The 13,960-nt window shown below is 38.2% G+C and overlaps 1 protein-coding gene across 1 annotated transcript in view; it reads left to right on the top strand.

The window, feature by feature from the left end:
• ADAMTSL1 (ADAMTS like 1) overlaps positions 1-13,960 on the top strand; it is a 380,207-nt gene that overhangs the window by 331,979 nt on the left and 34,268 nt on the right. The window contains 1 exon segment of the mRNA XM_038552482.1: positions 13,293-13,505. Within this exon segment, the coding sequence (XP_038408410.1) occupies positions 13,293-13,505 (213 nt within the window).

A 13,960-nucleotide genomic window follows, 5' to 3' on the forward strand; every position in this document is an offset into this window, starting at 1 on the left:
TGCTGATTGACTGTTTCCTTGGGTAGGCATTGAAGTTGGGAGGTTGGAAATGGTCAACATTGACATAGCTGGGAGAGAAACATAAAAGGAGATGCTAGCCCCTGCATGAGACGTTGTTTAACGTCCTCACTAAAGCAGAGGGGACAGGGAAGTGGTTCATTATTGAGTCTCTCAGAAGGTGTAGAACACGTTTGCCCTTGATTTGGGTGTCCTTGTAAATGGAACACAGAGAGATTGCTCACCTTCAAGAAATGATTGATACTTCTTTTACTTTAACAAATGAGAAATGTCCGTGACAGAAAAGAACCCCCGTTACAAGCCAGGTTTTCTCATTAGCAGTGAAACATGGATAATTATTCACTGGGAACATATGCTGTGGGAATTCATGTTAGATTTCTTATTTTGACTATCACGGTGGGCAAACCTCAGAGACCACTGTGTACACATAGAGCCATGCACATAAATACATACATAAAAGCACAGAGGCCTATACTACATGTGTGCAGAGGAAGATACCATTTCTGGATACAAAGGAAGTTTTTAAGGAGAAGGAGCTATATATTGAGTTAAAAGCATTGAAAGTTTAGTGATAGAAAAGGTAGGTGGCCAGTAATTTTGTTCATTTGTTTTAGTTATAGCTAGTTTATTTTGGTCTTGACTTTAACTATTGAAAGCAGACTTTCCTAACAGCATTTTCAAGATGAGTAGTCACACTTACTAGAAATACATTCTCTCTGGTCCCTATATAGGCGTGAAGGAAAATGCAATAACCCATATAGCAGGACACAGTCCCAGTAAGGAAAGAATAATTAGGATCGTCATAGTTAGGATATACATTCAACAACCTAAAACAGAGAACCAAAGTTCCAGAAGGCATTCCAAGCTTGGTCTAACAATCCACCACGCCATCTAAGGACCCAGGCAAAAAAATATTTAAAATCCTATCATTCTGACATCCTGGAGTATTGCCCTTATCCAACTAGGCCAAGATGGTTTGTTCTACATACATATTCTCAATAACAGGATGGAGGAAGGAGGAAAAAGAGAAAGTTTGTTCCTTTAAAAGCATGTCCCAGGCAGTATACGTATCACTATCCCTCTCATTTCACTGAATGCAATCATATGTCTGTCCTATATCTTATTTCAAGGGGTGATGGGAAAAGTCTCTATTCTGGGCAGCTATGTACCTAACCAAACTTCAGGGTTCTTTTACTCCAGGAAGGAGAGGACACTTATGATGGGATCACTAGCAGTTTCAGCCATACAGAACAACTGAACTAAAGGTTGGAATCAGGGGTGATAGAAGTACAAATGAAAGTGATCTCTGACTTCAATGGGGCTAAATGAATGAAGGTGAACCCAGCAGTAGGAATTTGTAAGTTGGGCAGATTATAAAGCATTTGAGGAAATATCTGAAAGTAGCAGGCTGGAACAGCAATTTTTTTTTTTAAATTTGCCAAACACTCATAGAAAAAGCATACAGGAAAAAAAAAAGAAAAAGCATACAGGGACGCCTGGGTGGCTCATCAGTTACGTGTCCACCTCTTGATTTCAGCTCAAGTCATGATCTCAAGGTCATGACATCAAGCCCTGTGTCAGGCTCTGCACTGAGTGTGAAGCATGCTCAGGGTTTTCTCTCTCCCTCTCCCTTTCCCTCTTCCTCTATCTCTCTGCCCGACTCCTTCTCTAAAGAAAAAGAAAAAAAGAAAGCATAACCTGAATAAGCAGAATATGTGAAAAGCAACTCTTTAGACTCTGAGTTGTTCATGATGATCCATGATTTAGACAATGCAAATATGTATCTTCCTTTTTATTATGGATAATTTTGCATATATGCAAAGTAAACAGAGTAGCATAAATCACCCAGCTTCAATAAACATGCTGCCATTTCTATTTCTCTTGTACTTCCACCTCCTCGCCACCTCCTCCCCAATTAATTATCCAGGGCATGATCCCAGAGTTCCGGAATCGAGTCCCACATCGGGCTCCCCATGGGAAGCCTGTTTCTCCCTCTGCCTGTGTCTCTGCCTCTCTCTCTGTGTCTCTCATTAATAAATAAAATCTTTTTTTAAAAAAGGAATAATTTACTTATACACATTAAAATGCCCAAATCTTGGGGCACCTGGGTGGCTCAGTTGATGAAGCGTCTGCCTGAGGCTCAGGTCATGATCTCAGGATCTGGAGATCAAGCCGTGTGTCAGCCTCCCTGCTCGGTGAGGAGTCTGCTTCTCTCTCTCCCTCTGCCTCCCACCCTCTGTCCCCCACTCATGCTCTCTTTCTCTCTCACTGTCTATGTCTGTCTCTCAAATAAATAAAGTCTCTAATATCCTTCTCTACTAATTGTCATCCCTGTAATTTCTAGATATGTTTCCTCTGATTGAATTTTATCTTGGTTATAAATCACATTTTTCTGCTTCTAGACTTATCAAGTAATATTTGATTCAGTGATGGACACTGTAAATTTGTGTAATTAAGTGTCTGGATTTTGTTGTCTTCTATAGATTGCTGGATATTGTTCTGTTAAGCGGTCAAGTTATTCAACGTTTAATTTTATCATTTTGAGGATTCTTATTTAAGCATGATTAGGGCAGCTCTGAAGTAGTGTTTATTCTAGGGCCCTTCTAGGGCCTCTATTGCATGCCCCAGATGATCAAGGATATTCCAATCTAGCTGGTCTTGAACTTGAAGGTCTCCCAGCCCTATTTGAGCTTTGGGAAATATTAAGCTTACCTACTTAGTTGGTCTTTGTTCAGTCTTAGAGAGTTTCACTCTGTGCATTACATCTTTCATTGAGCAAATTATCAGCATGAATTTATGCAGACTTCTGGATATGCAGACTTCTTCTATGTAGCACTCTTATCTCCAAAATTCTCAACAACTTCCAGCTGCCTCAGCCTCTTCAACTCTGTTCTTTATCTCATCAATTCATCCAGACTGCTGTGCTCTGCTTGGGATAGTCCTCTGCTAGGACTTGAATTATGTCCCCCCCAAAGATATTGAAATTCCAAACCCTCTGTGCCTGTAAACCTATAAATGGGACCTTATTTAGAAATAAAGTCTTTGTAGGGCAGCCCGGGTGGCTCAGCGGTTTAGTGCCGACTTCGGCCCAGGGCATGATCATGGAGTCCTGTGTCGGGCTCCCTTCATGGAGCCTGCTTCTTCCTCTGCCTGTGTCTCTGCGCCTGTGTGTGTGTGTGTGTCTCATGAATAAATAAAATCTTTTTTAGAAAATAAGGTCTTTGTAGATGATGGTGTTAAGATGAGGTCATGAGGGTGGGTTCTAATCTAACTGGTGTTCTTACAAGAAGGGGAAATTTATACACAGAGATGCTCAAGAGAGAACTCCGTGTGAACATGAAAGCAGAGATTGGAGTGATGCATCTATAAGCCATGGAATACCAAAGGTTGCCAGCAAAGCACAAGAAGCTAGAAAAGAGGAATAAAACAGATTATGCCTCACAGCCCTCAGAAGGAACTAACACTGCTGACACTTTGATCTCAGACTTCTAGCCTCCAAAACTGTGAGACAATAAATTTGTTTTGTCACCTAGTTTGTGATACTTTGTTATGGCAACCCTAGGAAACTAATATACCCTTAAAGGCTGTAAGTTCACTAACGGTCATGCCATCTCCAATTCTCTGTTAAGCCCATCTGGTGAATTTTTCATTCTTGTACATTTCAGCCCCAGCATTTGTCTTTGTAGTTTCCACTTCTCCACTGAAATACTCTATCTGTTCATTTATTATGAGTGTATTTTCCTTTAAGCCTGTTAACATATTTATCACAGTTGCTTTAAAATCACTCTACTCATTGAAACATTTGCACCAGAGAATTCATGGGTCACATTTCTTCTTGTCTAATGTTTATTGTATACAGAACATTATAAATGGTCTATTGTAGAGACTCAGGATTCTGTTATGTTCCCTAAGAGTGTTTATTCTTGTTCAAGTGGACAGTTAACTTAGCTGAACTCAAAGTCCAACCTGTGTCTTCCCTGCAGTGAACACAAGTGTATTTTCTACTCTGTTCTTTCAGCTTTTAGCTGCTTCTTTTGCTGGGTCCCCTGCATTTTGTCTACTAACAGTTTGGGCAGGATTGATACAGATTTTGAGGTTTATTCTCCCTGTGACTCTTCCAGGATTTTCCCCCTTAACTTTTCAGCTGTTCTAAGACCCTCCAGACTCTCCTCTGGCCTTTTAAGCCAACTCCCTGAGTGGGCTTTGAGGAATTTCCTCGGGTAGAAAGCTACAAGCTGGCAAATGACACTTGTTGCAGTTCCTGAGTTTCTAGGATAGACTCCCCTCCTGTTTCTGTCACTGGTTTTGGTCACTTTTCAGTGCTTTTATAATGTTTAATGAGGCTTGTTGTTTAGATTTTATGATTGTTATTTGTAGGAAGGTTAGTCCAACCAAGTTATTCACCATTACTGGAAGCTAGAATCCCAGTCAAGTTGTTTTAAGAGTTTTCTGGTCATGATCTACTCCGTTCTTGTGACATTTGAAGCATTCTTATTCACCCTCTTTAATTTTTTTATCTTCTTAATAACCCATGTTATCAGGTTGTGGATGTTGGTTCACTTCTAAAGATTCAACACCAAAAAATAAAAAAATAATAAAAAAAATATTCAACACCCAGAGATAAATCTTCTCTTAAATTCAACAAATGGGTGTGCATAGCATTGAATGATATATTGATTCTATTTCTGATTTTATTAATTAGCTTTAATTAGTTAGAATGAGTTTACCTATTGCCTGAGCAGGGAGTTGGGAGGATTGTGGGAAAAATGTTTGTTTATTCAGTTATTTTCATAAACAAATGAAGCTATTCATTCATTACATACAAATTCTTACTAATTGCTTATTTCTTAACAACTAGTTTCTTTCATCTGTCCCCTTTCTGGATTTCCATGAAATCACATAGTCTCAATTTTCCTCTTATCTTTTAGGCCATTTCTTTTCAGACTACTTTAATACCTCCTTTAATCACTGAATGCTGGAGTTCCCCCACTGTTTTGTCCTGAGACTTTCCTGATCTCTTTTCATTGAAGACTTCATCCATACAAATCTATGAAAATGGTTCCCAAATTTTGTTTCTAGTTAATATCTCTGACTTACTTACATTTTTATCTTTGCCATCTTGATGGATTTTTTCTATACTGTGGTTCCATCACAACCTTTAAGTCAGTATGCTTAAAACTAAACTCCTCTATCTCCAGGGGTGAAGATAAGCAATAGCTTCTCTTCCTGGCTTACCTATTTCTGTTAATAGTCTCACTAGTGTTCCAATCTTAAAGGCTTTTCCTCATTTTCTTCATCTCTCTCCTCCTCACATCCTGTCAGAGCTACCTCTGCAAATATATTTCATTTCTTACCACATCTGAACTGAATTATATATCTTTTTCTCAAGCCAGTGTATCTTGTAAAGAACTACCTTAATATCCTTTCTAAAGCCAACCTAGATTAGATCACTCCCTCTCTTCAGAAACCTACAGGAGCTCCCAAAAGACTAGATTCTGGCTGTCAAGATCCTCTTTATTGCAACTCCCACATACCATGCCAACCTCATTATGTTTTCTATGTTTCAGCCAAGTCAACTAGTCTTTTCTTCTAGCCACACAAGTTTTCTTGTCTTTGTACCTTTGTTCACACTGCTTCCTCTAGGCTGCCCTCCCCTTCCTACTCTCTATGCCTGGTCTCAGTTTACCTTAGTCCTAAATAGCCTTCATATATAACATCTCTTCCATGAGCTTTGCATTGGCATAGTTCAGTTTCACTACACATTGATCAAAGCAATATAGATTGGTCTATTTTACCCTTGGCAATTTGGCTATCTCAGGGCAGGAAGAAGAGGGATGAGGATAATGAGTCTAAGATGATATTGAGAAATCTAGGAATCTTAAAAGCACATTAAAGATCATCTAATTCAGTGATTATCAATTGTGGAATCTCCTCACACAGAAGCCCAATATATTCTTTTGTGATTGAAATGGTAAGAGAGGCCCCCAAGCCCTTACTTCATGCAGGTTCCCTCTCAAAGGCCCCTCCTCAGATACTTCTGCAGACACTTAGGGCCTCAGAGAACTATCAGTTACAAAACCACTGACTAATTTAATACTCTCACTTACAGATTAGAAAACTGAAACCAGAAAACCCTATCAAAATCTAGCATTCTCTTTGAGAGTAATGAATCTGAGTCAATGCATTTGAAAGTAACAAAATTGCTTTTCTTTTTAAAACTTTCTACAAAAGTGATCTTGATCCCGATAGGTTTCAGAATGAGAGGCATTACTGGGAAGGTCGCTGATCAGACATCCACTTCAGTGACTGCTCCTCGCAGATCTTTTTCAAGTTGAGTTTTAGGAATTTCGTGTCATGGCAGCCCTCATGCCTAGCTTTGGAAGGAACTCTGCCCCATCTCATTCACACTGGGAGCACCAGGCTGGAAGGCCCTAGGAACATGTCCAAGACCTAAGATCCAGATAGGCCAAGAGAGATGTCCTGGCTGCTTACTATTGCCTCTGATTCCAAGAAGGAGGGAGGATTATAAATGTAAATTGTTATGCAAATGAACCTCTTATTTAGCTGACTAGGATTCCTGGCTCCCAGTAAGTAACTTCATCCGCCATATAAAACAGCCTGAGGCTGCTACTGCTCTTTTTTCTGCTTAAAAACTCTGTCAGAAAATCAATCCTAATGGAGTTGGAAAATTGAAGATTAGGGCTAAATATAAGAGATTTCCTTGCCAAATATCTCATGTTTCCTTGGAAATAGCAAGATTCTTATTTATCAATTTAGAATATAGCCTCACCAGGGTTCTTGTCCCCATTGACCAAACAGAATGATTCCTGGAACCAACATCTTAACAGTATATGACACCTTTTTTTTTCCTTCAAAGCAGATGTGATTGAGACATACATTGGCCTATTTAAGTAAGTCTGAAAAGCTATACTGGTTTCAAGCTACACTTTTTAAATCATGCTATTTGCCTAAATAAATGTAGCTTTCCTGCCTCTTATTAGAAAATGATTTCAGCATCTGATTCCAGACTACATTTGGTACATTTGGAGGGGGCTGGATACTGCTGCTCCCAAGAAATCCTCGACTGATTTCTATACACTTCTCCCTAAGGTCATTCTTATCCGATTTTGTGACAGGAGTAAAATGATACCACCATGGACCTTATACCACAGAGATGCCTAGATGCCACCAGGAGCATGCAGGGAACCTGCTCCTCCTATGTATCTGAATAGGAAGATACAGGTGATCAGCACACAGGTAGAAAGTCTGCCCTACCCCAAGCCTTGGATCCATGGCCTACGGGAATTGTGGAAATTTCTTCTCCCTAAATATATCAGTTAGCTATCACCACATTAAGAAATAATAACAATAATAAGACTCAGTGGCTTAAAATAGCAGTAATTTATTCTTACTGATCTTAAGTTTAGCTGATCTAAACTGAGTTTGGCTGGGGTGAATTTGGCTGTTCTCCACATTTCTTTCAACTCCCTCTTGGGATCATCAGGCCAGTCCAAGCATATTCTATCAGTGATAGCAAAGGCACATGATCACAAGCAAAAATACACAGCCTCTTGAGGTTTAGGTTTGGAACTGGTATACTAGCACATCTGCCTCATTTCTTTTATTGTGGTTAAATACTCATAACATAAAATTTACTATTTTCAATATTTTTAAGTGTTCAATGGCATTAATTATATTCATATCATTGTGCAACCATCACGCTTTCCATCTCCAGAACTTTTTATCTCAAACTGAAACTCTGTACCCATTAAAAAAAAAAAAAAATTACCCATGCTCCCCTTCCTCCAGCCCCTGGTAATCACTATTCTGGTTTCTTTCTTCTATGAATTGGACTATACGAGGTACCTCATATAAGTGAAATCATACAGTAGTTGTCCTTTTGCATCTGGCTTCTTTCACTTAATGGTTCAAGGTTCATCCAGGTTGTCATACATATCATGCTTTCATTCCTTTTTAAGGCTAAATAATATTCCATCATACATACATGTCACATTTGTTCATCCATGTATCCATCTACTGATAGACATTCAGGTTGTTTTCACCTTTTGGCCATTGTGAATAATGCTATGAACATTACTGTACAAATAGCTATTCAAGTCCCTGCTTTCAATTCCTTTGGGTATATACCCAGAAGTGGAATTACTGAATCATTATGGTAATTGTAATTTAATTTTTTGAGGAACCTCTATACTGTTTCCCACAGTGGCTGCACCCTTTTACGTTCCCGCCAGCAATGCACAAGAATTCTAATTTCCCCACATCTTCACCAATACTGGTTATTTTCTGTTGTCATTTTTATTTTTTTAAATAACCATTCTACTGGATGTGATATATATCTCATTGTGGTTTTGATTTGCATTTCTATAACAATTAGTGATGTTAAGCATCTGTTCATGTGCTTATTGGCCATTTTTATATCTTTGGAGAAATGTCTATTCAAGTCTTTTGCCCATTTTTTAGTTTGGCTGTTTATATTTATTACTGAGTTGTAGGAATTCTTTATATATTCTGGACATTAATCCATTACCAAATCTATGATTTGCAAATATTTTCTCCCATTCTGTGGGTTGCCTTTTCACCCTGGTGATAGTGTCCTTGGATGCACAAAATCTTTCAATTTTGATGATGTCCAGTTTGTCTTTTGTTGCCCTGTGCTTTTATTATCATATCCCAGAACTCATTGCCAAATCCAATATCATGAAGCTTCTGCTTATGTTTCCTTTTAAGAGTTTTGGGGGATCCCTGGGTGGCTCAGCAGTTTAGCGCCTGCCTTCTGCCCAGGGCATGATCCTGGAGTCCCGGGAATGAGTCCCGCATCAGGCTCCCTGCATGGAGCCCTGCTTCGCCCTCTGCCTGTGTCTCAGCCTCTCTCTCTCTCTCTCTCTCTCTCATGAATAAATAAATATTTTTTTAAAAAAAGAGTTTTATACATTTAACTCTAAGATTTAAGTTTTTGATCACTTTGAGTTAATTTTTGATCCCTAATGGTGTGAGGTAAGTCTACAACTTCATTTTCTTGCATGTAGATATCTCATTTTCCCAGCACATTAAGTGGTCCTGGCATCCATGTTAGAAGTTGTTTGAGCATATAAGCAAGACTTTATTTGAGGGCTCTTTTATTCCATTGGTCTATCTGTCTTTATGCCAGTACTGTAATGTTTCAATTACTGTAGATTTATACTAAGTTTTGAAATCAGGAAGTATGAAACCTCCAAGTTTGTTCTTCTTTTTCAAGATTATTTTGGCTATTCAGTATCCCTTGAGATTCCATATAAACTTACAGATGGATTATTCTATCTCTGAAAAAAAAAAAGGAAAAAGTCATTGAGATTTTAATAGGGATTATACTGAATCTATAGTTCATTTGGGGTATTGACATCTTCACTATATTAATTTTTCTAATCCATGAATATAACATAGTCTCCGCAACATTTTATAGTTTTCAGTGTACACGTTTTCCATCCTCAGTTAAATTTATTCTTAAGTATTTTATTCTTTTTTATACTATTATAAATGGAATTGTTTTCTTAATTTCTCTTTCATATTATTAGTATAACATCTGACTTATTTTATTGGCCAAAGTAGTCACATGGCCAAACCCAAAATCAGGAGGTGGGAAAGTACAGCCCACCTATCATCAAAGGCCACTGCAAAGTTACATGGCAAAGTGAGTCAATACAGGGAGGAATAAAAAAAAAAAATACAGGGAGGAATAAAGAACAGGGTTCTGTAACAATGATATTCCATACTGAACTTCTTATAGTCAGTTTTAGCATTATTTTTCCAGGGCCCTTCTTCAAAGTAGTCTGCTATAAGCACTTCAACGAAACAATTGCTATGAAAATGTAAAAAGGGAGGGGGATAGACGGGGCGGGGGGGGGGGGCAAAAAGAATGAGCAGACAAAGGAAGAAGATAACAAGGTGCCTAGGTAAAACTGCTGATGCCCAGCTGAACAGGTAGCAGGCATGAGGAAAAGAACACATGGTAAGGAATCAGAAGGCATGTCACTTGATCTTGAAGTGTCTTAACATCTCAAGGCCTCCGTTTCCTCCTTTCTCACAAGGCTAGACAATATCTAAGGACCTTTCCTGTGTTAATTCTGCATCCTATACAAATTCTAACAGTGTCTCCCCCAATATTCAAAAGACCCATAGCTAATACCATCCTCAGTGATACTTCCCCTGTGGTCAGGAACCTTTCCCCTATGGTCAGGAACAAGACAAGAAGAATGTCCACTCTTACCATTACTACTTAACATAGTACTGGAAGGCTTAGCCTCAGCAATCAGACAACAAAAAGAAGTAAAGGTCACTGAATTGACAAGGAAGAAGTCAAATTTTCACTATTTGAAGATGACATGACACTCTATGTAGAAAACCCAAGACTCCACCAAAAAATTGCTAGAACACATACATAAATTAAGCAAAGTCATAGGATATAAAATCCATGTGCAGAAATCTGTTGCATTTCTATACACCAGTAACAAAGCTGCAGCAAAAGAAATCAAGGAAAGGAATTGATCCCATTTACAATTGCACCAAAAATAATAAGATACCTAGGAAAGAAATTAAAGAGGACACAAATGCTCATGGATTAGAAAAGCAAACATTGCTACAGTGTCTGTACCACCCAAAGCAATTTACACATTTAATGCAATCCCAATCAAAATGCCACCAGCAGTTTTCACAGAGCTAGAACAAATAACTCTAAAATTTGTGTGGAACCACAAAAGATCCTGAATAGCCAAAGTAATTCTGAAAAAGAAAAACAAAAGTGGAGGCATCATGATTCCAGATTTCAATCTATATTACAAAGCTGTAGTCATCAAGACAGTATGGTACTGGCACAAAAAGACATAAAGATCAATGGAGCAGAATAAAGAACCCAGAAATGGACCCACAACTATATGTTCAACTAATCTTTGACAAAGCAGGAAAGAATATCCAATAGAAAAAAGTCTTTTCAACAAATGGTGCTGGGAAAACTGGACAGCCACATGCAGAAGAATAAAACTGGACCACTGTCTTACACCATGCACAAAAATAAATTCAAAATGGATGAAAGACCTTAATGTGAGATAGGAAACCATCAAAATCCTAGAGGAGAACAAAGGCAGAAACCTCTTTGACCTCATCCATAGCAATTTCTTGCTAGACACATTTCCAGAGGCAAGGGAAACATAAGCAAAAATAAACCATTGGGACTTCATCAAGATAAAAACCTTCTGCACAGAAAAGGACAATCAACCAAACTAAAAGGCAGCCTACAGAAAGGGAGAAGATATTTGCAAATGACATATCTGATAAAGAGTAAGTATCCAAAAGCTACTTATCAAACTCAACACCCAAAAAATAAATAACTCAGTTAATAAATGAGAAGAAGACATGAATAGACACTTCCAAAAAAGACATCCACATGGCTATCAGATACAACATCACTCATCATCAGAGAAATACAAATCAAAACCACTATGAGATACCATCTTACACCTGTCAGGATGACTAAAATTAACAACACAAGAAACAGGTGTTGGCAAGGATGCAGAGAAAGAGGAACCGTCTTGCACTGCTGTAGGAGTGCAAGCTGGTGCAACCACTATAGAGAACAATGTAGAGGTTCTTCAAAATATTAAAAATAAAAAAAATAAAAAAATAAAATATTAAAAATAGAACTATCCAATGATCCAGCAATTGCACTACTTAATAGGTATTTACCCAAAGGATACAAAAAATACAGATTCGAAGGGAGGCAACACACCCCGATGTTTATAGTAACATTATCAACAATAGCCAAACGATGGAGAGAGCCCAAATGCCTATCTACTGATGAATGGATAAAGAAGAGGTGATATATATACAATGGAATATTGCTCAGCCATTAAAAGGAATGAAATCTTGCCATTTGCAATGACTTGGATGGAGCTAGAGTATATTACGCTAAGTGAAATAAGTCAGAGAAAGACAAATACCATATGATCTCACTCATGTGAAACTTAATAAAGAAAATAGATGAACATATGAGAAGGGAGGAAGAAAAAAAGGAGAGAGGGAAATAAGCCATAAGACACTTTTAATGATAGAGAACAAACTGAGGGTTGATGGAGGGAGTGGGTGGGGGATGTGCTAGATGAGTGATGGGTATTAAAGAGGGCACTTGTTATGATGAGCACTGTGTATTGTATGTAAGTGATGGATTACTGAATTCTACTCCTGAAACCAATATTGCACTGTATGTTAACTACCTAAAATTTAAAATAAAAAAAAATAAAAAGTAAACATCCAAATAAATTTTCTGTGGAAGATAAGTTGTGGAAGACACAACAGCAAATTCAGCAAGTACTCTGAATTTAGAGAAAATTACTTTTTTCTCACAATTGCAATTAGTTTACTTTAATAATTCTGGGTAGAGGGATGCCTAGGTGGCTTAGTGGTTGAGCATCTGCCTTTGCTCAGGGCGTGATTCCAGAGTACTGGGATCGAGTCCCACCCACATCAGGCTCCCTGCATGGAGCCTGCTTCTCCCTCTGCCTGTGTGTGTCTCTGTCCCTCTCTTTCTGTGTCTCTCATGAATAAATAAATAAAATCTTAAAAAAAAAAAAAAGCCTGGGTAGACATAGTATGTAAGTTTAATATTTTAGAATTTTAATATATCAAAATATGTTCAGTGACTATGAAGATAAGTATATGTCCAATGCTTGGTAAGAGTTGTTAGAAGGCCAAGGTTCTTAACTGACAGAAAAATGAAATCAATGTTTACAAGTATTTTCCTAGATTCTGTTGAAAAACTTAGGCTTGAAAATCACATAAACAGTAAAATAGTGGCAAATATTAGACCTTAACCAATTAAAGTTTGATTCTTAACTATTACTACATAGAATTTTTTTCCAACTCACTGCATTTGAAGAACTGATTTCTCTTAGTATAAAAACAGTATAGGAACTAATTAACTTGAAAAATGTTCAGTGAGTGAATATTAATTCCTTCATTTTTAAAAATGTTAGTACGAGGATATAGAAATAGGTACTTTGTGTACTCTAAGAATTTTTACTTAACTGAATGAATAATAGTCACCTTCCCAAAATTCCTGGGTAGAAACATCCTTTGGCTTGGAAATGGCAAGCATACAAAAAGTGCCATAGGTAGAGACTACACTGTATGCATGGCTTCTAAGCCACAGAGACTAAAACAACTCATCAGGTGTATATCCCGTTTCACTTTATTAATGTCTTCTCTCTCTCTTCCTCTCCTTCTAGGCTGTCCCATCAAAGGCCACCCTACCCCCAATATCACCTGGTTCCATGGTGGTCAGCCAGTTGCCACTGTCCCAGGACTGACACATCATATCTTGGCAGCTGGACAGATTCTCCAGGTTGCAAATCTTAGTGGCGGGTCTCAAGGGGAATTCAGCTGCCTTGCTCAGAATGAGGCAGGAATACTCGTACAGAAGGCCTCTTTAGTGATCCAAGGTAAGAAATCCTTCAGGCTCTGCTGCCGGGTTTATTTCTTGAATGAGAAAGTCCACCTGAGAATCTAATTCTCAAATGAAACAAAGTGATTTCTGATTTCAGTGGTTCCTAGGGCATGAAAATCAAAGCTGAACCATGTTTCCATATGATGAGGCCCTTCAGAAGAGCCACCAGGCACCATCCCAGCAGACTCTGGAAAAATCAGAGCTGCTTTCATAAACAGTTCCTTCTACTTCATAACATTGCTGCCACTGAGGACCAAGGAAACACTGATATATCAAAGCCAAAAGAGTTTCATTTTTGTTTGTTTAATAAGAATTTCACGTACGCATGTGTGCAAAGTAGCCTATTAAACTAATGCATACACATTTTCTCTGTTGGCTTGACTAAAAAAAAACAAAAAACCTCTTGATCTGAATTGCTTGGTTATTGCCTCCTCTACCGGAGAATCAAGC

Source organism: Canis lupus, chromosome 11 (genome assembly GCF_011100685.1).
Source record: "Canis lupus familiaris isolate Mischka breed German Shepherd chromosome 11, alternate assembly UU_Cfam_GSD_1.0, whole genome shotgun sequence".
In the NCBI taxonomy this organism is placed as follows: domain Eukaryota; kingdom Metazoa; phylum Chordata; class Mammalia; order Carnivora; family Canidae; genus Canis; species Canis lupus.